This window comes from Mesocricetus auratus, unplaced genomic scaffold (assembly GCF_017639785.1).
Source record: "Mesocricetus auratus isolate SY011 unplaced genomic scaffold, BCM_Maur_2.0 Super-Scaffold_4256, whole genome shotgun sequence".
Lineage (NCBI taxonomy): Eukaryota > Metazoa > Chordata > Mammalia > Rodentia > Cricetidae > Mesocricetus > Mesocricetus auratus.
Genome location: NW_024429182.1, coordinates 16934545 through 16960799, shown reverse-complemented (window position 1 = coordinate 16960799; position 26255 = coordinate 16934545). Strand labels below are relative to the sequence as shown.

Sequence of the window (26255 nt, the reverse complement as noted above, 5' to 3'; positions counted from 1 at the left end):
TGACTAAGTCAACTGTGTTTATTTGTACAGATCATAGGAGATTCATGCTTTCTTATGAGTCAGGTTTCCAAGTGAGATAAGGTTAAGAAAATATTCTACTTTTAATCTCAGCCAGGGTTACATAGAAAGACTGTCAAAAAATAAATAAATAAAAAGAGATAAAACCCTAAACAGAGTTATGTTGGTTCACCTGAAAAAGCGGATGCATTGACACAGGGAGTCAGTCCCTGAGAAAACTCCTTGATGGGCATTGTACTCAACTCATCTTTGGATATACCTAACACACTGTCATTTTATAAAACCCAGAGATGATAAAGCATTTCTTTTATTTGCTGGAGTTTCAAACATGAACCACCACATTTCCTTCTGTCAACTGTTACCCTCCTTTAAGTCTGACACACGCTTGGTTTGCCTTGAAGCTCATAACCCTCAGACTTCAGTGGTTATACCAGTGATGTCTACTTGATGCACCTTACTGCTTAGTTCACAAGACTGCAAATGTGGCTATTTTGTAAATTATTCAGTGACCACCCTGATGACTGTTGCTTTCTTATAAATTTTACTCTGATCACTATATTTTTAATTCTTTTTAAATTTTTTTTTGAAAAATTGTTTTGGTTTTTTGAGACAGGTTCTTAGTATATACCCTTGGTTGTCCTGAAACTCATTAAGTAGACAGGCTAGCTTCTAACTCACAGATCCACCTGCCTCTGGCTCCCATTTACTGGAATTAAAAGCATGTGCCACCACACCCAGCCTTATTATTTTTTTAGTGTTTGCCTGAAGTCTGATACCACATGTAGTGTTCCCGGAGGCTAGAAGATGATTCAGATCCCCTGGGGCCGAGTTGCAGATGGTTGTGAACCATGTGACTAATCACTACAGATTTGAGAACTTTAGACTGTCACCTCCAAATATGACATTTAGAAGTCAGGATTGGAGTAGTTCTCAGTAACACATGTTCCTTTTAGACAAAATGGCCATGATGTCCTTGCATATTCTTTGGTGATGTATGCATATAATTTTTATCTGTGGTTGACAAAGTATGTTTAAAAAAATTTAAGGCTGGGCAGTGGTGGTGCATGCCTTTAATCCCAGCACTTGGGAAGCAGAGGCAGGCGGATCTCTGTGAGTTCAAGGCTGGGCTGGCCTGACAGCCTTCAAAACAATACAGAGAAACCCTGTCCTGTAAAACCAAAAAAAAAAAAAAAAAAAAAAAAAAAGATGAATTATGATAAGACTCTCAAAAAACATGGTTTTCTTCTAAGGCTGTTACAGGAGCTTGGATGCATCCCAGAATTCACAATACTGGCAATAACCTTATTCCACCATATACCTGAAACACATTACTTTCTTTTAAAACCTAATTATTACTGAAGCTTAAATAAATGGTCTTTGTTTTGAAAACAGTCTTACTATACAGTTCAGGATTGCCTCAAACTCACTACACAGCCTAGACTAGTCCTGAACTCACAGAGATCCTCCTGTCTCAGCCTCCCAAGTGCTGGGGTTAGAGGTATGCACCACACGTCTTTTAAACTAAAAACTATTAATTAAAAGTTTCGGGTTGTTTTGATTTTTATAGCCTCTCTAAGTAGCCCAGGCTGGCCTCGAACTTGCATAATCCTACCTCAGCTTCCTGCATTATACATATGCTACACAAAATTGGGAAGTCTTTCCTTCTCTGGTCCTGTAAATAAGAAAAGGACTGGCCTTTTACTACCTGCTACGTACCCTGCAGCTCTCAATCACCTTCACAGCCCCAGTGGAATGCACTAATATCTTCTTCCACTCATCTCCTAATTTCCCTCCCATCCTTCCCATTTCAGGGCAGGCAGGCAGCAGGTGGAGGGAAAACATGAGGGTGAGGCTCTCCCAGCAGTGACCACTCCTGAGGAAATGAGGCACAGGAACCATGGTACTGAGTTTATTAGTGCTTTCATTAAGGTTAACCCTCTAGGAATGAGGGAGTCCTCGTTAGAGGACACAGATCCCATGAAGCCGCCTCAGATGTCATAGTGAACCACTGGCTCGGGTTCTTTGGTAGGGTCGCCGCCTCGTTCCAGGTACAGATCATTGTAAGGGTACTGCTTCGGCCCCTGAGGAAGAAAACAAAAGCCAAAGTCCACACAGGTCAGCAAGAAAACCAGTCAGCCAGCCAATACCCGACTTCACCCTACTCCAGTTAATAATCATGCAGAGCAAATGGGTACCCAGTAGCCTCTGGTCAGACCCAGCTGAGCTAAAATGGCAGAAGCAAGACTCCTTGCCCTGCTCAAGCCACAGCAGAGAAACAGCCTACACTGTAAGAGAAGTGGTGCCTGCCCTGCAAGGGAGAAGGGGGGGGGGGGAGTCCGAGCAAAGCTTTCTAAATGAGACGATGCATCCATCCATGCCATTCTCCCGGGGTCGAGACAGACTCAATCTCCTTTAAGTCACTCAGCCTCTAATGGTTCCACCGCTAAAGTGGCCTAGCAAATGAGGCGTGCAGGAGCGGCGGTGGGGGAAAAGCACAGAGGAGACATGGCTGGGACATGCTTTAGGAGCTGCTGGCTTTACCAACAAACAGCTGCCAGAGAGCCCAGCTCACAGGGAGGAGGAAGGGTGGTGTGCTTACAGAATTGAAAAATGGAAGAGCCACACTGTTTCCCGCTCTCCTGAAGTGAAGTTAGTGCTCACCACTGCCCCATATGCTCTCCAGCAGAGAGTCCCTGGGGCTTGGCAAGAAGTCTCGTGTCAGTGCACATGGCCGTCCCGGCTACCTTAGGACATAATCTCTGCAGAGGTAGCACTGGGCAGCTGACAGCAAGCACAGCCGCTTCCCTGCCTGTGGTTCTCTTTCCAACACTCTGGAGACTACTCCCAGATTCATCTTCCTAAGAACCTGGCCCTTATCATGCCAGTCTCCTAGTCAAACCAGAAATAGCTCTCTGGTACTAAAGGTGGTCCCAGACATCCCTGCATCCCTACCCCATGGTACAGTACATCTGGTACACAGTAGAGGGTGTATAAATATTTGTTCAGCTAATACATCACTGTGCCATCGAGTTCAAATTCTCAGCTATGCAATAAAACCTGCCCAATAGCCGGGCGGTGGTGGCACATGTTTAATCCCAGCACTCGGGAAGCAGAGCCAGGCAGATCTCTGTGAGTTCAAGGCCAGCCTGGTCTACAAGAGCTAGTTCTAGGACAGTCTCCAAAGCCACAGAGAAACCCTGTCTGGAAAAAAAAAAAAGCTGCCCAATGGAACTAATCAATTCACCTCACAATGTTTTCAGTATTGTGATCTTCAATTCTAGATGCATTTTATAATTACCTAGAGATTGTTGAGAATATTGATTCCAGAACCCTATTGTGGAGCCATAGAATTAGGACTTCCAAGAACCAGGCCTGAGGAATATGAATGTATTGTAGTAGTTCTCTAGGAAACCCACATCGCTGGCTATCAGAGAACTGTTTTCTGTAGTGGCAGCTTGAAATCTTTGAATATTTTAAAATTACATTTACTTATTTAATATCTAGGTGTGTGGCACACTCTTGTCATGGCACTCACATTAGTCAGTTCTCTCCCTTTCCCCATGGGGGTCCCAGGGACTGAACTCAGATCATTAGTCTTGGTGGCAAGCGTCTCCACCCACTGAGCCCTCTCATTGGCCTTATTTTTATATATCACCTAACTCACCATCCTTCCCACTCCTATAGTTCTCACTTGTCCTTCAAGGTCTCTGATTTCCCTACACCCAAATCCTATCTTTTCAGCTTCTGGTTTTAATCCTACTCCCTTGCAGCAGCTTGCCCCAGTCGGTACGTTATTATAGGCATACATATACAAACCACACCAGGCTCTCATATGCACGTTCAAATGACACTCATTACGTCATTTATCTAAAATTTCTTTAAATGCCCTTTAAGCTGGAAGGTATATTTTCTATGTCCTTTGAATTCCTTGAAACATGACTGTCTACGCTTACCATAGACAACTTTTCCAGTACCCTGCAGAAAGTGCCCTTCATGTGTCCAGCACAGGATAAGGTTTCAGGATAAGGTTGTGACTCTGCCTTGAAAGGCCATTCACTAAAATACACCTGGAAACTCTGAAGACGAGCTTCCACATTCTCATCCACTATTTAGTGAAGGCCGTCTTTTCAATTAGACTGGTCCACGTGTGGCAGAGGTGGAGCAGTGCTCTGATGCTTGTGCTGGGCTCCTAGGTAGGCCTTCCATTTTCCCATTTTCTAAAATTCTAGGAAGTCAAACTTGGTACTGGCTAGTTTCCTACTCCAGAGATTTCACGACCTCAGGGAAGGAGGTGAAGCAGATGTGCTTTGGGGAACACTTAAAATACTCACCACAGGCTGGTAGGAGGGGAAAGTCTCCCCAACCCAGAACATGAAAGCCATGAAGGCCACAAAGCCGAAGAGATGTTTACACATGACATTCCAAGAGACAGGTGTAGGGGACGTGTCCACACGGTTCCTGATAAACATGTCTAGGTCCCAGTGCACCTGTAGCAGAAAGGCTATAAACATCACAAACTACTCTTCCTACAAAACACAGGTATGCTGGCTGGTCTTATGTCAACTTGAAACAATCTAGAGTTATTTGAAAGAGGGAAAACTCAAAGGAGAAAATGCCTCCATAAGATCCGGCTGTAAGGCATTTCCTTAATTAGTGATTGATGTGGGAGGGCCCAGCCCATTGTAGGTTGCACCACTCCTGGGCTGCTGGTCCTGGGTTCTATGAGAAAGCAGGCTGAGCAAACCATGGGGAGCAAGCCAGTAAGCAGCACCTCTCCATGGCCTCTGCATCAGCTCCTGCCTCCAGGATCCTGCCCAGTTTCAGTTCCTGTCCTGACTTACTTTGATGATGAACAGTGCTAAGGAAGTGTAAGCCAAATAAACCCTTTCCTTTCCTTTTTCATCACAGCAATAGAAACCCTAACTAAGACTGCAGGCGATCTAGAATGGCCAGAGCCTGATACAAGGCTCAACAGAACCATTCCACTCCCTTGAGGCAGGCCCAAGACACAGCCAGCAAAGAAGAGTGCTGGCTTCATCAAAGGTAGCTCAAGCAGGACATGCACGAAGTTCACAGGACACAGGACTCTGGGTAACCCTCTAAGTTCCACCCTATGTCCCACATGTAGAACTGAGTCTCACATCACTGGACATTGCTTCTTTGAGTAGAAAAGCTTAGCAAAAAAGTGCTACATGAACTAAAGAGAGTCCCAGGAGAACAGAAGAAAGCTGAGAGGAAGTGAAATGGACAATGGCGTTCTCACCGTCTCGCCCCAGTTCAACCTCAGGTCCGGGTGGTCCCACTCATACCATGGGTCCCTCTCCTGCTGGGATCGGTCAGGGAGCTTCGGGTAGTCACCGCGCCTGAAAGACAGCCAGCGAGAACTTCTGGAAAGGGCTGTGAGCAGTCGCTGACAATTCAGAGTCCTCATCTCAAAGAGCAGAATATAACTACTTCATTTAAGGATAGAAGAACATACCCCAAATCAAGATCTCAAGCTCTAGGACTACTAAAAGAACAAAAAAGTTCCAACTATAATGAGAGGCGATGTTAAATTCTGAAACAACATGGCCTTATCCTCTTTTACAAAGAAAAGTCACACAACGCTATAATTGGACTGAAAGGGAATTTTAGCAATCAGTTATTCCATTCCTTCCATCAGACAGATTCTAAATACAAAGCCATCCACATCTGTTGGAATAAAAACAATAAAGGGTACAGACTAGGAAAGGCCCCTTCTCCTCCATAGCTACTGGGCTCCTTAAACACAAGTTGATGTACACCCTCGTGCTCAAGACACCTCATAGGAGGTTTGCTTAGCTGGGTTCTCCCCCAACGAATCCAAGTTTACCTTATAGAGACTACTTTCCAGGCTGTTCCTGTCCACAACACAGCTAAACAAACAAACAAACAAACAACAAAACCAGAAAATGGTGGTAACGGGACACGTGTCAAAGAAACTGACTGGGAAACAGGACAAGAGGTGCGGATAGGAGAAACTCTAACACAGGAAGTGGGGGTGATGATTGCCCACTATACATAAGTAACCATGCTACGTGGATACAGGGGCGAAGGGGGCTGACAGCGACTGGAGAATGAAGGTTGACGTTTAATTTGCTTAACGGTTGATGCGATTTTCACATACGTAAGGTCAAAAGGGGGAGGGGCAAATTTCTGAAGAGACGTATGCAGAGTACACCATCGTCCATAAGGTTCTTGTGACAGGGGTACAGCTCCAGGCTGGTCACGTGCCTGGATGACGGCACCTGAGCCCAGCAGATGCTCAATCTAAATGAAACCCAGTGCTCTGGATGGAGCCAAGGAAGAAGTCTGCTATTCCGGAGTCCTCGAGGGAGCCATTAAAACCTCGGCTTCCTCGTTTGAGGAAACAGCCCGAGCCAAGGAAGAAATTGAAGTTGTCTCGGCTGCAGCTGCTCACTCACGCATTCCCACCTTCCCCCACCAAGAAAAACACCCACGCCAATGACTCCGCCGGGGTCGCAAGCGGGTTTGAGAGAAAACGTCAGAGTCACACCATCCAATCCAACGGCCTTCACCCACCACTGCCCCTAAAGCGAGCAGACGCCCGCCTCACCCCATGCCATCATCCGGGTACGGCTCGTAGTCTTCCACGCGCATGTTATACTTCTTGGCGGCCGCGGCGCGTTCTTCTGGGGTCCTAGGATACGGCCCCGGCAGCATGTCCTTGGTCATGTGGAAGGCTGGACGCAGAGGGATGCAGGTCAGGGGACACGGTGCTCTAGCCACCCAGAAGCACTAAGCCGCAATGACTACAGAGTTCGGGGTTCCGCACTTTGTGGGACCGCGGCACCCTCCATCCCCGATCCCGGACACACTAATTCACCTGCCCCATCCAGAAACAGCAAACTTAAGGCACCCCCCCTCCCCACACCGGCGTCTCGCGCGCTCTTGCGGACCTGTCCGTGCCCCCAGTGGCACCACGCCGCGGGTTGCCCTTTGCAGCCACCGGACTCCCAGGGCTGCAGCCCCGGCCGCCGCCATCTTCACCTTCTCAGCCGTTCACCGTGCGCATGCGCAAAGGCGACTCACCGTGGCTGAGCGGGGCCAAACGCGACCGGTAAAGCCAGAGCAGAGGTTTCCTGGGTCAAGCTCTGGAGCCTGGGCGGTGAGCGGATGGCAAGGAGAGAAAACAAAGCTACTTCTTATTTGCTCTTTCAAGTCGTGGTGTTCCTTTCCTTTCCGCCTTCAGCTGGCTGAGGCCCTTTCAGGCGAGCTCCCACCGAACATTTCAGACAATCGACCATAGTAAAATCAGCTTACCCTTTCCTCAAACTTGTCTCCCCTCTCCCTCCCCCCACCATCGACGTTTCTGCCTTCGTCCTCACGCATAGTCGTTTTTCAAATTTTCCAAGTCGGCTGATCTCTTTTCTTAGATGCTCGGAGTTAGATCCTTAGTCGCAATTCATCTAAACGTCCCACTCACCTCACCCCCAACAAATATAAAACCAAACCTTTTACCAGAGGCGGCTCTCCTGACACTGCCCCAAACCTGCCATCTGCCAGGAAAAACAGATTTCAAACCGAACACAATTAACAAACTCTTAACACAGTAGCCTGGGAGACATGTTTGCACACTATTAAGTTTTCATTTTACTTACTCAAGTAGGGTTTGATATTTCACACATATTTCTATCAACTCTTAGGACAAAAATCACTGGAATAGAATCTGTTCTTAAATGTTTACCAGAGCGGCAAACACAGACATACATATAGTATTCAACGTATAAATTTGGGGAGAATTACTGCAATGCATTTTGTCCTCTTGTAGAGTCGATAGACATCATCAGAATTAATTTGGCAATATCTGCATTTAATTAATAGCAAGCCCTGATCTCATGTGGCTCAAGAAACAAACCCAATCTAAGGTATTTTTTTTGTTTAGGATGTCATTTATAAACAATATAATTTATTCTTTTTTAAAAGAAAATCCTCTGTGTGTATGGGTGTTTTTGCCTACATGTGTATTTGTATAACTTATGTGTCAAGTGCTGGAGGATGCCAAAGAGGGCATCAGATCCCTAGAACTGGAGTTAGAAGGGATCCAGACTTACTGTGGATTGTTGGCCCTCATGCGGGTGTTGGGAATTGAACGCTGGTCCTGGTCCTCTGTCATCTGGAAGAGCAGCCAGTACTCATAACCTTTGAGACAGCTCTCCAGCCCCACAATGTTGAAAGAATACAACAAGCTTCACATGATGGTGTGTACCTTTTGTAATGTCAACACTTGAGTTGCGCAGGCAGATGAATCAGGAGTTCAAGGCCAGCCTGAGCTACATAATGAGTTTAAGGCAAGTCTGAGCTACACGAGACTCTGTCTTAAAAACAAAAGAAGTGTATAGTGATATTTAATGCACATTACAAAGGTGTGTAACCAGCATTTCGATCTAATTCTAAAACATTGTCTCATACCAATTAGCGTATTTCCTCTATTCCCACATGTTAGCAACCACTAACCCACTTTCTGTTTCTATTCATATGCCTAACCTGTATACTTATAGAAATGCAATCATATAATTTATGGCCTTTGTGTCTACTTTCAAATAATGCGACTGCATTGTAACATGTATTAATATTCCATTTGTATGGCTAAATGATAGTCTGTTGTGTGGATATACAGCATTTTATATATTTATCAATTAATGAACATTTGGGTTGTTTTCACTTTGGGGCTATTGTGAATAATGCTACAATAAATTTTCTTGTACAGGTTTTTCTGAGTTTACATAGTATATTTTCTTTTTTCTTGATTTGTGGGTTTGTTTTGCTTTTGGGTCTTGTTCTCTGGCTTCTTGAGGCAAGGTTTCACTCTGTAACTCAAGCTTTCCTTGAACTCACTCTGAAGCCCTGAGTGGCCTCAAATTTGAGACCCTCCTGCCCTGGCCTACCAAGTGCTGGGATTACAGGGATGCAACATCTCACCAAGCTTGGATGTATGTTTTCAATTCTGTTGGCTTTGTCCTAAAAAAATAGATTTGCACAGTCATAGGATGTCTTGTATGATTTTTTTTCTAAAAAACTCCCAGATGTTTTTTTCAAAGTAGTTGCACCTGTTCTAACCCATCCATACCCACCCACCCCAGGTGTCTTTTTGTCTTGGTCAACACTTGCTACTTTGTTTTCTGTTAAAACCAGCCTTGTGGGCATGGATGGCATCTTTCTTGCCCTGTTTGGAGACTAGGAACTTTTTAAAAGTGAGTTCTATCTTTTTATTTTTTCAGTTCTGCATGCTGAGAGATCCGAGGTTAAAGGGTCGACACTGATATGTTATTGGGTGGCAAAAGGCAGGAGGTGAAGGGCCAGGGATCGCATGCAAAAGCATCAGTTGAACTCCCAACCTCAAGCCTCCTATAGTAAGGGTAACTCATTCATGAAGGTTAGTGTAACCTCAACTACTCCCACTTAGCTTTGCTTCTCAACACTTACATTGGGGGTTAAATTTCCAGTACATGCTGTTTTAGAGCAACACAAGCAAATGATAGCAGTATCTCGTTTTCATTTGCTTAACTTTGATGACATGTAGCAAAGAGAATAAAAAAAATAAAGATAAAAGGGGAGAAATAGCTAAGCAGTGGTGGCACATGCCTTTCTCTCTACAGCCTCATGTAGATCAGGCTTCCCTTGAACTTGCTATATACCTGAGGATGACCTTGAACTTCTGACCTCCTGCCTCTCCTTCCAAAGCACTGGGGTCGTAGGCATGCACTATCATGTTCATATGGTGCTTGGCAGCAAACCCAGGACTTGGTGCGTGCTACCAAGCACTCTACCAACTGAGATATGTCACCATTCCTGTCTTTTTCTGTCTCAATGAAGTTCTTTGGAATTCTGCTTTATTATGAAAAATATCATGTTAAAGTCTCCCAAAAGGTTCTACTGTGAATATTAAGATGACCATGTGGTATTTTTTCTATTAATAGATTATATTGATTAACATTTCAAATGTCAAATAAACCAGGCATTCAAAAAACATCCATTTTGTTATGGTGCCCAAACCTTTCTGTATGGTATGAGATTTATTTTGCTGGGAACTTTTGTATGTGTATTCATAAGGGATGTTGACCTGCTTTTATTTAACTGTGTTTATCTCATTTTAGTATCTGGTAATGCTGATCTCATGGAATGAATTTGGAAGTCTCCCCTCCTCCTATGCTCCTGAGGATTGTTAGTAGTATTGCTTTAGGTATTTGGTAGGATTCATCAATGAATCCATATTGTTTTAGGGTTTTTTATATGGGATTTGAATTTTTCCTAATGTGGTTTTGATATGAGTCATTAGATTTTTCTATTTCTTTTTGAATTAGTCACTATAGTTTGTGTTTTTACAGGAATTCCTCTGTTTCATCTAGATTCTCTATTTTTTACATACACTTGTTTATAGTATTGTATATATTCCTTTATATAGTTGTGAGGTCCACATTATGTTCCTGCATTCATTCCTAATTTTAGTGATATTAACTTCTAGGTCTGACTTATTTTTAATTTCCAGTGTTATAAATGGATGTATTTGGAAAATTCAAACATTGCAGATAAAGCCTTGACTGCTGTCAAACCCCTTCGCAGAGATGTTATCAGTTGGTTACATTATAGTTACTATCATTAGGACAGTGTATTCATTTCTATTGCTGCATACTAAGTTAAACTCTGTTTTAGTGTTCTTTAAACAAGTCATAAATTGGTAGCCCAAACAATACCAACTTATTATCTCATATTTCCCAGGGCCCCACTGCTCTGAAATCAGGGTGTTCCCCATGTCATCTGAGGTTCTATATGAATTTGTAAGACTTGTTCCTCACTTTATTGTTAGTCTTTCTCAGCTTGTGAAGAACTCACCTGCCACTCTGACACGTGGCATATATGGTCCTTCAAGGCAATCCAGACGGCATGTGCTTTGATGTCAAATCTTCAAGACTTCTTTTTCTGACCCATAAGTCCAGACTTGAAGGGCTAGAGAGACAATGTCAGCCCTACTCAAGATAGGTCTCCATTTTGATGATCTTGAGAGTGATTGGTTAGGGACTTTGACTACATCTTTGTCATGTAATGCAACCTAATTATAGGAGCACCACCCTGTCATATTCACAGGTCCTGCTGACATTTAAGGGCAAAGACTTAAATAGGACATATATACCATTGAGTGCAAATCTTGGCCTTCCGTAGGCATACATTTGAACTATCTAGGAAGCAAGCAAAGCAATGGTCTTTTATATTATTTATTTATTTATGGGGGGCGGACGAGACAGGGTTTCTCCGTGGCTTTGGAAGCCATACTGGAACTAGCTCTTGTAGACCAAGCTGGTTTTGAACTCACAGAGATCTGCCTGCCTCTGCCTCCTGAGTGTTAGGATTGAAGGCGTGTGCCACCACCACCTGGCTGATGTGGTCTTTTATAACTAGTATATTTGTTTAAAAATGTGCATGTCTGTGGTTGAATAACATTGGTCTCATTGCAAGAATAGATTTAAGTAGGAGAGATAGCTACATGTGCAAAAAACTCAAATGATACTAAATAAAAGAATTCTTTCCTTGGTTTTGTTTTATTTTTTATTTTTTTAAGAGATGGTGGGTTGCCATGTTGCCCAGGCTGGCTCTGAACTCTCTTGATCTTGCTTCCAGCTTCAGCCTCTGGAGTAGCTGGAACTATAAGCCCTTGATCCTCCCTTGACTCTGAATGAATTCAGCTCGTTATTAATCATCTACCTAAGCTTTCAGGATAGCTTTAACCAAGATCTATGTGATAATGAGAGTCAAGTTTGTTAGTCTCATTATTATTTTTAATATTTTGTCAATTATTTGTTAAGCCCTTTTATGAGGAACTAATCGGGTAGGTCAATGGTAGAGCCCAGGCTGTGGAGCTGCGGGTCACCGTCCGGGAGAGCTCCTTCAACCCAGGGCCCCACCTTCTTAAAGGGTATGGACCGAGTCTCTCGCAGTTCATCTCTATGGTGTGCGTTGTGGTTGCTTCCGGAAAGGGTGGAGCTTCCGCTTCCGCCGGGGCCGTCCCTAGAGCAGAGATGGCGGCGACAGCGGCAGAGGATACAGCCTGTGGCTCTGGAGAGCCCCGGGAAGAGGCGGGAGCTCCAGGTCCCGCCTGGGATGAGTCCCAACTACGAAGTTACAGCTTCCCGACCCGGCCCATCCCACGTCTGAGCCAGAGCGACCCTCGAGCGGAAGAGCTCATCGAAAATGAGGTGGGGGGCGGGGCTGCTGCTGGAGGGGTGGAGGGAGGGGCCCAGTTAGTGGGAGAGGTGGGAAGCTGGCGGGGCTGTGGACGGGAGGAAAGAGAGATGGAGAAATTGTTGTGAACTTGACAAGTACAAATATCGTCGAAAAGAAATGATTAACTCCTCGGAAGTCCTGATTTTTCCGATGTTTTTGCTTAGGAGCCTGTGGTCCTGACCGACACAAACCTTGTGTATCCCGCTCTGAAGTGGGACCTAGAATACCTGCAAGAGAATATTGGCAACGGGGATTTCTCTGTCTACAGTGCCAGCACCCATAAGTTCCTGTACTATGATGAAAAGAAGATGGCTAATTTCCAGAACTTTAAGCCCAGGTCCAGCAGGGAGGAAATTAAATTTCATGAGTTCGTTGAGAAACTACAGGATATACAGCAGCGAGGGGGAGAAGAGCGGTGAGTTGCCCGGTCGGTAGGGTTAGGGCATCCACTCACTTGTTTGAAGGTGTGGTGGAATTGGATAAGAAGGGATTGGCAGCATCTGGGCGCCATTGCTGAACGAATGACTAGGCTGCTCTACTATCCTGTAAGGGCTTTCAGTTCTTGGTGGTTCTTTCTAGACGCTTGAGGGATGAGGATAGTATTAGCCTTGAACAGTGACTCTAATTCCTTGCCTTAGGTAGTTCGAGTGACACTTCTGCCAAGTGGTCTTGGGAATAAACTCATGTTGGGACTGAGTACCCTTCCTCACTGAACCACCTCACTGGCCCAGACAAATAAAAATCTATTCGCTTAGGTAATTGCTGCTGACAGGACATCAGAAAGAGAATCAAGATAGCAGGCTATAGAGAACTCCAGGCATGGCCACCAAATGTAGGACAGTCATTCACTAGTAAGCACTGAGCAAAAGAAATTCTCCAGGGGCAATTTTACAATGTGGGACTGACTAGAACCTAGAGAACTGGGCTGTCCTCAGAAGTGGAAATAAAAACAAAGAAGAAGAGAGAGTCACTCTCCTAAATGAGTTTTGGTCACTGGTTCAAAACAAGCCATCTGTTCTGATCTTCCCAAAGCTAAAGGATACTGATATCCCTTAACTCCAAATCATAAAAAAAACTACTTAACCCAGACTGTATTCTAGAACCAAGACTGCAAACTGTCAATTTCAGAGCTAAATCCAACAAGCAATTATTGTCTCTGTCTGTCTCTCTGTCTCTCTGTCTCTGTGTGTGTGTGTGTGTTTTAAAAGTCAGAAGCAGGGCTGCATGGCTCAGTGGTTAAGACCACTGGCTGCTCTTCCAGAGGTCCTGAGTTCAATTCCCAGCAACTATAAGATATCTCACAACCGTTTATAACAGGAGCTGATGCCCTCTTCCAGACCGTAGACACACATGCAGAGCACTCCTACATAAAATAAAATACAAAGGCCAGGAGGGCTGGAGACATGGCTCCAGAAGAAGAGAATCAGTTCCCACAAGCTGTCCTCTGACCTCCATGTATGCTGTGAAATATTTGAGCTTTTATTATTATTCAACTGTAATAGAAATATTGTTTACATTCATTTCTGGAAGTGTCTCTAACTTTTCTTTTCTAATATGTATGTTATAACTAGACATGCCCGTAATCACAGCACTCAGGAAGTAGAGGCAGAAAAATCAGGATTTCAAGGCCAGCCTCTGATATTGTGAGACAGTCTTGAAGGCTCTTTGTAGCTAGTTTTTCCAAATTACTGAGATTTCTAATTAATTTTGCCATAACTGTTAGGTAGGATTTAAGGCAGTAACGTCCCTTACTTTTCCCTCTCATGTATGTTTGTTTGGGTCACATCATCCTGTTGATTCTGGGACACAAATTGTCCCAGTAGTTACAATCTAGAATCTTGCAGCTGGATGTAGCAAAGGGGAAAATGGTAATGTGAAGTGTTTTCTTAAATTTATTCTTGGAAGCAACACAAGTCCCTCTGTGGGCATTTCATTGGTTAAAGCAAGTTAAATAAGACTGTCTTAAGTGGCCACCAAAGAGTTAACTTTTCACAAAGAAGGAGAGTGTTAGAATCAACCACAGTGGTCATCAAGGGCCAAAGGAGATAAGCCTGGTCTGGAGAGTCTGAAAGAAAGCAGATTCAGTATAGACTGTGTAGATAGGCTTCCAGGAAACTAAATTTTATGGTATTTCCTTGTGTGTGCACATTCTTATATGAAGCCTTGAATTCTTAGGCAATCTGTACTGAGCCAGTAGGTTAAGAAACGAATCTTTAAAGAACTTGTTGTGGAGCAGAGCCCAGACAGGGAGAAAGAATTCAGCTCTGTGAATCCGTGTTGAAGTCTTGCATGACTACAGCTGTTCCCTGTTGTGGATGTTAGTAACAGATTTGGGTTTCCAGATGTAGAGTTCATACAAGTTTGTGATCCTTCACACTGATGGAATTTTTTTCTTGGGGAATGTAGGCTGTATCTGCAGCAGACGCTCAATGACACCGTGGGGAGGAAGATTGTCATGGACTTCTTGGGTTTTAACTGGAACTGGATTAATAAGCAACAGGGAAAACGTGGCTGGGGGCAGCTGACCTCTAACCTGCTGCTCATCGGCATGGAAGGTAAGAAGTGCTTCTGGGAGCATGGCCTCATCCTGCAGACCTGACCTGACCCTTCTCTCCGCTTACTAGCTCCATGACTTTAAACAAGTCACTGAACCTGTTAAGGCCACAGCTCCCTCATCTGCTAAGGAACAAGCTAGACCTTAATAGCTGCCATAGTTAAATGAGATAAGTATATTTTAAGTTTCTTGGGTAGTGTCATGCAGTTTTTTTTTGTTGTTGTTTTTTTTGTTTTTTTTGGTTTTTCGAGACTGTTTCTCTGTGGCTTTAGAGGCTGTCCTGGAACTCGCTTGGTAGTCCAGGCTGGTCTCGAACTCACAGAGATCCACCTGCCTCTGCCTCCCGAGTGCTGGGATTAAAGGCGTGCGCCGCCAACGCCCGGCTGTGTCATGCAGTTTTAAGACAGTTCTTTTCCTTTCTTGATGGGCAGTGGTGGTGCACGCCTTTAATCCCAGCTTTTGGAGGCAGAGGCAGGTACATCTCTGTGAGTGTGAGGCCAGCCTGGTCTACAGAGTGAGTTCCAAGACAAACCCTGTCTTGGAAAACAAAACAAAACAAAATGTTCTTTTCCTTTCTCAGTTGCTGTGTGAGATAGTGAGGCCTCCTTGAAATGTCACGGCTTCTCAGTATACTGAGATTTTAGTCCTTTAAAAATGGAAACTTTTTTTTTTAAGACAGGTTCTCACTATGTAGCTCTGACTGTCCTAGAACTCACTATAGACCAGGCTGGCCTCCCAACTCACAGAGATCCACCTGCTTCTGCCTTCTGAGTTCTGAGATTAAAGGCATGTGCCACCATGCTTGAAAGAAACTATTTTAATATGGTAAAACTTTATCTCTTAAATACATACTTATGGGATTCAAAATTGAAAGGATACAAATAGGTTTTGGCCATCTGTCTCCTCCCCTCACTCCCGGGTTATCAGTTCCTGTCTCTAGCGGCACTTCATAGGATACTAGTTTGTGTGTCTTGCTAGGGAACTTTATATTTACATAAGTAAATATGTTGTGATTTTTTAATGGTTTTTAAATTTGTAATTTTATGTGTATGAATGTTTCGCCTACATGTATGTATGTGTACCATCTGTGTGCCTGGTGCATCAGAAAGGGGCAGTGGGTCCCCTCAAACTGCAGTTAGGATGGTTATAAGTCGCTATGTGGGTGCTAGGAATCAAACCCTGGTCCTCTACCAAAAGAACAAGTGCCACCCCTCTAGCCCCTTGTCTTTTGTTTTGAGTGGAAAGAGTGTGTGAGTGCTGCTCAGGAGAAGGGACACTACTTGCAGGGCAGGGTGGTTATGTTTTCATTTCCACTACCAGCTGTGTGACAAGTGGTGTGTAAACATGGTTGAACAAAGAAACAGTAATTACTTGATGTCATTGACCTAATTGAGCCGTCAGTCTTCTTTCATTGGTGTTTCCTCAGGTCTGGATGATTGATAACATAGCAAACAGGCTCCCACAGCTTATGAGTTGACAATTACTGTTCTTGGCTTTTCAGAAAGAATACAACTCTGGTTTCCTTGACTCTGGGTTAATCCTGTTGCTTTCCTTTCCTGTGGTCAGGTGCCAGGAAGCAGATGCCTCTGGTAGAGATGTGAGGCCTCATTTGTTTGAAGGAGCACTTGGACTGGTGGCAGTAGGAAGACAGTTGTTTTGGCATATTTGGCTGGCTTGCAGCATGTTGTGTTGTGTTTTGTTTGTGACAGGGTTTCACTGTGTACCCCAGGTTGGCCCATGTAGCTCAGGTAGCCTCACACTCACAGCAGTCCTTCTGCACAGCCTCCCTAGTGCTGGGATTACAGGCATGCACCACCACGTTCATCTGGGAATGGTTTTTAAATGAGGTGATACAGATGTGACCCTAGTTATGCAGGAATAGATGAAGTGTGCATTGGAGCAGAGCTAATTCAAGGCAGCAATGTGTGCATGTGTGTATTTATATTGAAACTTGTGGTGCTGGCACTTGAACATCGGCCCTGTGCTTGTTGGGCAAGTGCTATGCCATTGAGCCATCTGAGCCGTTTTAAAAACATTTTCATGTTGAATCAGGGTCTCATTAAATTGCCCATGCTAGCCTTGAAATTTTGATCCTCCTGCTTTAAACTCTTAAGTAGCTGGAATTATAGGTTTGCACTACAATGCCTAGTCAAGGTGACATTCTAAGCAATGTCTCTTAAATTCTATGACCCTTTCTTCAGTAATTTGGATAGACCAGGCGGTGGTGGCACACTCCTTTATCCCAGCACTTGGGAGGCAGAGGCGGGTCTCTGTGAGTTCCAGACCAAACTGGTCTACAAGACCTAGTTCCAGGACAGCCTCCAAAGCCACAGAGAAACCCCGTCTCGAAACTACTCCCCCCAAAAAAACCTTCCTGTCACTGAGAGTCAGCAGCCTCAGTGAGCCCCAGTGTTGCTCTGAGCGATGCTGTGCCCCATAGGTGTGGTGAAGCGAGAAGAGCAGCTGAGAATCTTTGGGCTCCAGAAGAGCTCCCTGAAGCAAGAGCGTATTCCTAGAACCCAAAGTCACTAGTTAACGCCTCAGAGTAGATCATGTGCACTGCTGGTACCAATCATGTCAGTCCTTTCTCAGTGTCTCAGTGCCCTTGGTTTCTTGTCATAGTTAGGAAGAGAAGCTTGTCGCCTGCCAGACTTGTTTAGTGAGCTCTTGCTGCCAATCAGGATGTCAGCCGCCATTGAAGACAGTCTGCTAACTGATGATGGATCTTACCCAGCAATGGTTGCTAGAATTTACTGCTCATAAAATACGACATCTGCTTTACTAAGAGTTGAAATTGCAATTTCCTTATCCTGTTTCAGATTTACTTTAACTTTTAGCTGGGGAAACATCTAGACTTCACTCCAGCACTAGGCTCTACCTGTGTTTCACCTGTGCAGTAGAGCCACTACTTCAGCTCAGGAAATGTCTTCTTTCTTACAGGAAATGTGACACCAGCTCACTATGATGAGCAACAGAACTTCTTTGCCCAGATAAAAGGCCATAAGCGATGCATCTTATTCCCTCCAGATCAGTTTGAGTGCCTCTATCCATATCCTGTTCATCATCCCTGTGACAGGCAGAGCCAGGTGAGCCTATGTCTGAAGAGGGTGTAGAACTCCAGGTTCTAAAAATGCCTTTGAGATCAGAGGCTGGAATACTAGTCATTCTCTTTGGGAGTATGTCAGGTCTGCATTTCTGGCTGGTCTTGCCTTACAAACAAGTCCAGAGAGTAATTTCACAGTGTAGCCTACATGTTCCCGGCTCCTGTGATGACCCCCAGACATTTGTAAGTAAAAGCAGAGCTAATTGTTGGGGGGCAAACTCCATCATTAATGTTGGTAGACACAGATTACTTAATTTGATTTTTTTTGTCTCAGTTTCATCAAAATATGAATGCCTCCACTGACTTTAATAATTGTTTTCTTTTATCATGTATGCTACTACTTTTTGATAGGGAGATAGGTAAATAAATTTTTTTCTGTGTCTGAGTGTTTTGCCTGCATGTGTATATGTGCACCATGTGCATGCCTGGTGCTGTGGAGGTCAGAAGAGGACGTTGGATACCCTGGAACTGGAGTTACAGATGTTGTGAGGCCACAGTGTGGGTGCTGGGAACCAAACCTGGGTCCTCTGCAAAAGCAACAAGTGCTCTTAACTGCTGAGCCGTCTCTCCAGCTCCCAACATCTCTTCCTGAGGAGACAGATGCCTTGCTCCTTCATGTAGAAGTCTCCTGGTCAGGATTTGTTTGGGAGAAAACGTTTGGACAGGTTTGGGTGACATGATCCTAACTCCTCATATCCTAAGGCTTTTGAGGAGTTCTTCAGAGCTCAGGAGCACTGAAGTCTAGAATTACTTAGGGTGTAACAAATGAGCATAGACTCCCTTAAGTTGTTCTCTGAGAGGGGCAGTTAATATCCATTGTATCTTCTGCGTACAAACTCTGAAGTTACTTTTTCAGTCTCTCTCTTTTCTTTAAGCTGCCACAGCAAGCTTTAACTGATCTTTTTTCTTTCTCTTGACCCTTAGGTGGACTTTGACAATCCTGACTACGAGAGTTTCCCTAACTTCCGAAATGTGGTTGGTTATGAAACAGTGGTTGGCCCTGGTGATGTTCTTTACATCCCAATGTACTGGTGAGGAGGCTAGGGATGGGGGCCTCTTGGGAATACTTTCTTTCCTGGTCCCAGAAAGCTTTATCTATGTCCCTTCTCAGTTGTGGGATTAGCCTGCAGGAAGATTAGCATGTCCAGACATAAGCATACTAAGCATAGAGGACAACTCTGTCTCTTAGGAAAGGAAGACAATTGCTCAAATGGAAAGAGATCTGTAGTTTCTGTATCCACCTCTTCAGTATTTGGAGACTGAACGCCACAGCCTCTGGACCACTGTGTGTTTTACAGGATGAGCATAAAGCTCCTCTTTCACTGTTCCTTAGCTAGGCTGTGTTAGTTTTCCATCCTTGTCTAGAATGTAAACAGGAAACTTTTTCTTTTCTTTTTAATAGGTGGCACCACATAGAGTCATTACTAAATGGGGGAATTACCATCACTGTGAACTTCTGGTATAAGGTGAATATTAGTGTGTTTTGTTGTTATTATTGTTGATACACACATGCACACTCACAGACATAGGCATTTATTTTATTTGTGTATGTATCCATATGGAATGGGCTGGGGTGAAGTGGGTATAGTGTAGTAAGTGGTTTTGGCTGGGATGAGGTTATGGGTTATCCCTGGAAGTGATTTGCACAGAGATGGAGAAGAATACAATTAAACTGTTTTTTTAGAAGGAAATATGGTGCTAGAACTAAAAACCTGTGTTAAAGGTCTTTCCTGAGCTACTGCTTCCTTTGTAGGGGGCTCCTACCCCTAAGAGAATTGAATATCCTCTCAAAGCTCATCAGAAAGTAGCCATCATGAGAAACATTGAGAAGATGCTTGGAGAGGCCTTGGGAAATCCACAAGAGGTAAGGGCTAGTGATGTTCTCTGGTGCTCAGGGTTGGTGACATTCTCTGGAGCTCCCCTTGTCTCAGTGACGCTTTCTCTTCACAGACTTTATTTGTATATTTAGGAAATGTTGTTTTCTGATGAGAGCTGGGCTTGATTGGCGGATCCATTATGATCTGTTCCATGCTAGTAGTAATGTCTGCCTTGGGGCGTGTGTGCCATCTGGGGGCCCCTGAGAGGATTCGTCTGGAATAGGAAGTGTGCAATAAAGCGTCTTCTTGTGCACTCCCAGCTGAGTCAGGACTGCTCTAAGTAGTGTTGAGCACTGCCTCTCACCCAGGTATATCACTGGTCCATTGGGTAAAAGAAGGAGGTTTGAATTTTACTTGTCTTACCTCCTTCCAATGGTTAGCCTCAACATCAGAGATGCCTAAGTGGTTGAGAGCACCAAGACTCACTGCAGGTGGCCTTTTGTTAGAGTGGAGAACCATTTAAAATTTTTGATACATTGGAGAAACATGCAGACACACTTTGAGGTGTTTGGGGCTTATTGGCTCCTAGGATCATATTCTGTCTGATGGGTGTTGTTTGTAGATATATAGGGTATTGTAAAAGGGAAGGGAAATAAACTGGACCTCCAAAGGGTCATGCCCTAGAATACTAAGTTGACATTCAGGAAACTTGTTTAGAACATTCACAAGGTCCAGTGATCACTTGTCCTTGTCCATGACTGAGTATTGGATGTCTCCAGGCACATTTAGTCTTACTCTAGGATCAGAAGACAGGCAGTTCTGATGGGCTCCTCATATCTCTTTACAGGTGGGGCCTTTGTTGAACACCATGATTAAAGGCCGTTACAACTAACCTGCCAGAGGTCAAGGCCTCCTGCCAGGTGACTGCTATCTCGTCCACATGCTTCGTTGATGAGGACAGGACACTCCAAGCACTAGTATTGCACGCTGCACTTAATGGACTGGACTCTTGCCATGGCCCTGGAGGCAGGTGTTTGGGGCGAGGCAGGGTAGTTGACTCCATTCCCATTTGGAAAGATTTCTCACCCTTGCCTCTTGAGCTCCAGAACCTTCCCTCTTCGCCCCCCCTAAAGTCCTGCATTCAGTGTGTGGAGTCCCAGCTTCTGGTTGTCATGTCTGTGTTAGTCTGTCAACCTCAGGGTGTGTGTGTGTACATGTGTGCATATGCATGTGTATACACACACATGCATGTGTCTGTTTCTTGGGTCAGGGTATCACTCTGGCTCTCAGCTCCTGTCTCCTGAAGCCTCAGTGCCTCAGCCTGAGAGAGGAGATGCTCCTGTTTCCCTCCTTCATCTGGGTTGTGGTGCCAGAGTGAATCTGCTCATCAGTCCGTCTTCTGCCAGTTTTTGCAGCATAGTCAGGCTACAGGCCAGGTAGCAACAGCTGCTGGGTCCCTTTGGGACGTTGAGAAGGAGGCTTGTCTTTGGGAGACTAGATAGCCTTCTGGTGGAAGAGGATTAGATAGGGGTCCGGTTGAGAACTGTAAACTCAAGCCATACATAGAAGGAACCCTTGGGACCCTAAGAACAGAGGAGTATGCATGTTCCAAATCACAGACACATGCAGCTGTTCTGTCAGTACCAGCTCTTGCCCCTGTGCTAGACACGGAGGGAGTTCTAGCTCTAACTTCTTTGGGCTCCAGGGGTATGAACCTCTGCATGTGTGTGTACATCTGTGCACACCTGTGTGTGTGTGTGTGTTCACACTTGCCATCCTTCTTGCTTACCAAGGTTCTCTACTGCTTACCTTGTCCAATGTGACAGTGCAGTGTGAACCCCAGACACTGCCTGACTTAGCCTATAGCTTTTAAACTCGGATTTTAGCCATCCTACCTTGGTCAGATCTCACTGCAGCCTACCTAAAGCTGACTGGCTTGAGCCTCCAGGTCCTGTGTTTTTCCCTGTCCAGGCCACATCCCCTGATCCTGCTGAGCTTCCTGGCTGAGTAGATGAAATGGGATCAGACTTAGGCAGCTAACTCAATACCTTTCGTCCACCTCAGGGCAAGAGCGAACGTGTCCTCTTGCCTCTAGAGCCAGCGCCTCTGCCAGACCAGCATCACATCGCATGACGGCTCGAGTAGGACGGCTGGTAGAGCATGGGTAGGGTTTGCTTTTCCGTTAGTAGCCATTTATGGGAACCCTCTCAGGGCCGCAGCGCACAGCTGGGCAGCTCAATGTTACAACACAGAGTGCCATCGTTCACATCTGTTCAGAGGGAGTGGGGCCCTGTGTCACTTACCTCAGTTCCCTTCTCCATCATCTTTCTCTTTCAAATCTGAGTTGCAAGTCTAATTTTATTCACTTCTTCCCCACTGTTTTCTCCCATCCCCCTAAGTTTGACCTCTAGTGTCTGAGCTGTGGCTGTTAGCCCTGACGCTCAGCTTACAGTGCCCCCATGGACTGAGAAGATGCATGTGTATGCTTGTGCACACCTGTGTACGTATTTTGGAGAGGGGTCTTTAGTACCCCATTCTGGGGGCTTTGATTCAGTGTGATATGCAGACCTGGTCCCCTCTCAAGGATAGCTCTTCACATGCAGCCAGTGCTGGGCAGTGTGAGTGCAGCAGGCTCCGTGGCCTCCATCTCTGGGGAAAGAGGAGTTCGGCAAGAGCAAAGCAGAGCAAGATTAGTTTGGCCGTCAGTGCACTGTTTCATTCTCAGCAGACCTCCTGTGTTCCTGGCTCTGCCCTCAGAGGTGGTGGATGTGTAGCACAGAATCTGGGTCTACTTGGTTGATCCTTCAGGGTACAGGTCTGACCTAGGGTGTCTGGGGGCAAGGAGAACGAAAGTAAACTTTGGGGCCATCTCAGGATTGGTCTTGATGCCATTGTGACGTAATAGCCACCCCGATCTCAGACACCTGATGTGTGCCTGTTGCCTTCAGCTCTGTCCCTCACAATCACGCACGGTAGCTCTCACTTCACAGATGAAGAAACGACTCAGAGTAGATGAAGAGTGACAGTCAAGATCAAACCTAGTCTGGCTAGAAACCCCTACCCCTGCTCCTCCTCTGTTTCTTACAAATTCTATTGGTTCTCTACCTCTCCTGAGGTCTTGTTCCCTAGGCAGTGTGCAGGCAGACTCAGGCAAGTGGGTGTGGAAGGGTGAAAGTCTTTGGGGGCTCCAGCTAGGGACATGGAAACGCTGCCTGGAAAGCCTTCTTAGCAAGTGAAGCGTGCAGGGAACCACTGTAGAAGAGTGAGTTCCAGATCTGCTGGGGAGAGGGGTACTGTGTGCCCTTGGATTTAAGGCCCATAGCTCCTCTCAGTAGGCCTGTGCGTCAGAGTTGAAGTAGTTCCAGATCACTGGGTTTATGTCCTGCTGTGCCACTTGCTCCTGGGGATAAGATGCATGGTCTTCCCTCACCTAGGTTAGGGCTGTTGAGGCTCAGATTCTCCCTGCAGCATGGGAAGCCTTGCTGCTACAGTGTTTACCCCTTCTCACAGCAGCACGGGAGTCAGATGTGCCAAGGAAGGTGGAGACTTAGGGGTCAGCCATGCTGCAAGCTTCCATTTTTACACCAGCAGTACAGTGAAAACTGCTGTTTTGTGAAGTCAAATATTTGCTGGGGGGTTGGAGTTATGGGTGGAGGAGGGGCTGTTCAGGGCATCAGTTGAGCAGATGCCCAGGATGCCTGGGGGAGACCAGCTTCCCCTACAAATCAGAGCTCTAAATTACAAGGTTTTTACCAACGCGAACAGTTGGGGGAAGTCGTCTGCTCTCATTTGCGTAATGGTTTCTGTCACTGGTGATTAGACACAGGATGAAGGAAAAGAAATTTGACAATTAGGAATGAGCCATCATTAATCTGAATCTGTTAGGAGACAGAGAAGGGAAGGACCCTTACCAGTGGGCCATCCCAGTATGGGGAGACACTCCCTATCTCTGACCTGTAAAATCTTCTGGGCCAAGTACCCGTTTGGAGTCCCACAAGTGTGGGTGGAGCTTGCATGCCTTCACAGACTAGGAGTCCAATTCTAGCTTGAAGTGGATATAGAAAGACATCTTTCTGCATGAGCCAACCAAGTTCAGGATAGAAGAGTAAGTATTAAATACAAGCCCTAGGGCAAAGAATAACAGTAGGGTAGTTTTGATATGTGCTTACTATTATGGGAAATGTTTCAGTAATAATCAACGCTGCTGGTCTCCCAACTGTGAGAAGTATATGTCACATTCCAGCACTTCAGGTTGTGCAGGGAACCCGATCTTTTTCAAGCCCCAGGGACTTGTGGAAATGGAAAGGAAGTCCAGTGAAAGTAGCAGAGCTCGGACCTGCAAGGTGGGCCCTATTGTGAGGGAGAGGATGGGTACAGCTCTGGACTCCCGGGAAGAATGCCCCTTCAAGCCTCTCAGCTACGCTGGCTGTGGGGACATCAAGGTTCCTGGCTCAGACTAGTGACACAGTGACATAGCTAACTATTAATAAGGTGTAGAGAATCCAGCTTAGATCTTCCAATATCCTTGATTTACCTCAACATTCACTCTCTGTCCCTTCAAATGCCTAAGACAATACTAATCTGCACCGAGAAGTAGTCCTCATCGTTAGTGTGTTCCTCAGATCCCAGGCCCCCTCAAGGGTTGGGATAGGTCTCTGTCCCCTTTCATAATGTGAACTTCTCAAGGATGGTGCTATCTCACTCCTTGGTAAGTTCCCTACCTCTGTTGTCTTTCATTCTTCAAACTTGGTGCAGAATTAAGCAAGGGCTACCAGCAGTGACCCTCTGACCAGTTTTGCCTAGATGGGGTAGGTGTGGGGATGAGAGAAGTAACTCAGAGGTTCTAGAGACCCGGGCCTTTCTGGTTCCAACCTGTTTCTCTTGGTGTCCTCTTAATGCACCTCTGCGTGGGTGCTTGCTCCCACCCAGGCTTTCAGTGGCTTCTTTATCAAGGCTCTTTGCCTCAAAGAAGCCCTCTGCTGACATGTGCTGGACAGCTTGGCTCTAGGGTTCCTCTCCACAGGGCTCTCCCTGTTCCCTCTTCATTTCTGACCTCAGGGAGTCTGTTGACTTTTCCCTGGTTAGTCTGTTCTGTCTGCTCTGTCCTCTTGCTGTTCCTCTGTCTTTACATGCCAGCTCAGCTTGTCTCATTCTGGTGGTTCTTTCTGCTTGTCCTGTAGTTAGCTCTCTAATTAAAGATCCAGGGGGGTCCTGATTGGAGCCCAGCTGAGGACTTTGGGGACATTTCTGGAGGAGCAAAGGCTCAGAAACTGGTATCCTCAAGGCCCATGGGTCTGTTAGTGGTGATGCCTTGGAGACCATTGGGAGGAGCCTAGAGGGGTAAAGGACTTGGTGAGGAGAGACTGCTAGACAGAGGCCAGGTGGAGAACCAGGCTGGAAGGAGTGAACTTTGTGTTTCCATCTGAATGTGTTCTTGTGCCTTAGGGTCCAGCAGTTCAGGGATGAGAGACATTTTCTGAATGTCTCCTAATTTCTCTCAGGTCTTTGGCTCAGTGTCACCAAGTTTGACAGACTCCTGCGTTCCAGAGGTTGCTAGAAGGGAAGTAACATATTGAGTAGGCTGGTGTCTAGATTGGAGGCCTCCATGAGGAAGGCTGGAATTGTAGGGGAACAAGAGAAAGGAACCCAGTGGTCAGCTTATCGCCGGATGACACTGTTCCTCCAAGAGAATAAGTACAAGAACTGCTTCAAAAAAGTCAGCGTGAAGCTGCCCTCCCTCCTCCCTAAAGTCTGGTTTGGAGAAGGAATGTGTGTCCTTTAGCTTTCAAGGGGAAATGGTCTAGTTTTTAAAAGCATGTGTTTGGGGGGCTGATACCTTCGGTGCACATTTCTAGCTTGCTACTTACCAGCTGGGTTTGACCTCGGTTAATTCTTTTAACCTCTCTGAGTCTCAGTTTCCTTTATTATAATGACATGTGGGGGTGGGGGTTTGAAAATATCTACCTCAGGGTTGTTGGATTAACTGAAATGATGTCTGTAAACCTTTAGCACAGTGCCTGGCAAGCACTTAATAAATGGCTGTGGTGGTGGTTATAGTATGTGACTTATTTGAAAAACTTGGCTTCAGTGATGTGTAACGGATTTCCAGTGCCCCATCCTCTTGATACCTAACTCCATGGCTCTTCTGCCTGGTCAGCTAGACTCCTGCTCATAGCAGCCTGGGCCCTGGGGAGGTGCTTTCAGCTCTGAGCACCTCACAGACAGACTGTTGGAGTTCAGTGACTCCCCATTCCACTTGGAGAAGCTGTGGTCCCTCACATGCTGAGGCGCTACCATATGTGTGAGCACCCAACCCTGCTCAAACCAGTCTCTCCCTCTTGTTGGTCACTTCTGACTGTCACAGGTCCTGTCACCACTCACATCTAAATTCCTCAGTAAGAGTATGACACCTGAGACCCCTTTGCTTTACTTTTATGCCATTCAGTGTGTTTAAATGACAAGTGTATTAAGTGGCAGAAGGAGTTAAAATTGAGGAAATGGGTGG

The 26255-nt window shown here is 45.5% G+C and overlaps 2 protein-coding genes across 2 annotated transcripts; one reads left to right on the top strand and one right to left on the bottom strand.

The window, feature by feature from the left end:
• Window positions 1-1911: 1911 nt before the first annotated feature.
• On the bottom strand, window positions 1912-7114 carry Ndufb8 (NADH:ubiquinone oxidoreductase subunit B8). Its single transcript, XM_005063552.4, has 5 exons — window positions 6957-7114; window positions 6614-6740; window positions 5282-5381; window positions 4350-4505; window positions 1912-2099 (listed from the first exon to the last, which is right to left on the bottom strand). The coding sequence occupies exons 1-5, from the start codon at window positions 7039-7041 to the stop codon at window positions 2007-2009; spliced, it is 561 nt and encodes a 186-aa protein (XP_005063609.1). The 5' UTR covers window positions 7042-7114; the 3' UTR covers window positions 1912-2006.
• A 4920-nt stretch (window positions 7115-12034) lies between these two features.
• Window positions 12035-25804, top strand: Hif1an (hypoxia inducible factor 1 subunit alpha inhibitor). The gene is made up of 8 exons (XM_005063551.4): window positions 12035-12248; window positions 12441-12691; window positions 14683-14831; window positions 17771-17916; window positions 18858-18964; window positions 19336-19399; window positions 19687-19797; window positions 20598-25804. Exons 1-8 carry the CDS (start codon window positions 12072-12074, stop codon window positions 20640-20642), a joined length of 1050 nt encoding a protein of 349 aa, XP_005063608.1. The 5' UTR covers window positions 12035-12071; the 3' UTR covers window positions 20643-25804.
• The last annotated feature ends 451 nt before the right edge of the window (window positions 25805-26255 follow it).

What these genes read in the sequence shown, in the direction of transcription:
- Ndufb8 (XM_005063552.4), bottom strand. Translation starts at nt 7,041, where the DNA reads ATGGCGGCGGCCGGGGCTGCAGCCCTGGGAGTCCGGTGGCTGCAAAGG. An exon ending in TACCCGGATGATGGCATGGG is followed by an intron (nt 5,382 to 6,613) that starts GTGAGGCGGGCG and finishes GCTGTCTTTCAG; the next exon opens with GCGCGGTGACTACCCGAAGC. An exon ending in TCCCCTCCTACCAGCCTGTG is followed by an intron (nt 2,100 to 4,349) that starts GTGAGTATTTTA and finishes TTTCTTCCTCAG; the next exon opens with GGGCCGAAGCAGTACCCTTA.
- Hif1an (XM_005063551.4), top strand. Translation starts at nt 12,072, where the DNA reads ATGGCGGCGACAGCGGCAGAGGATACAGCCTGTGGCTCTGGAGAGCCC. An exon ending in GCTGCTCATCGGCATGGAAG is followed by an intron (nt 14,832 to 17,770) that starts GTAAGAAGTGCT and finishes TCTTTCTTACAG; the next exon opens with GAAATGTGACACCAGCTCAC. An exon ending in CTTTACATCCCAATGTACTG is followed by an intron (nt 18,965 to 19,335) that starts GTGAGGAGGCTA and finishes TCTTTTTAATAG; the next exon opens with GTGGCACCACATAGAGTCAT.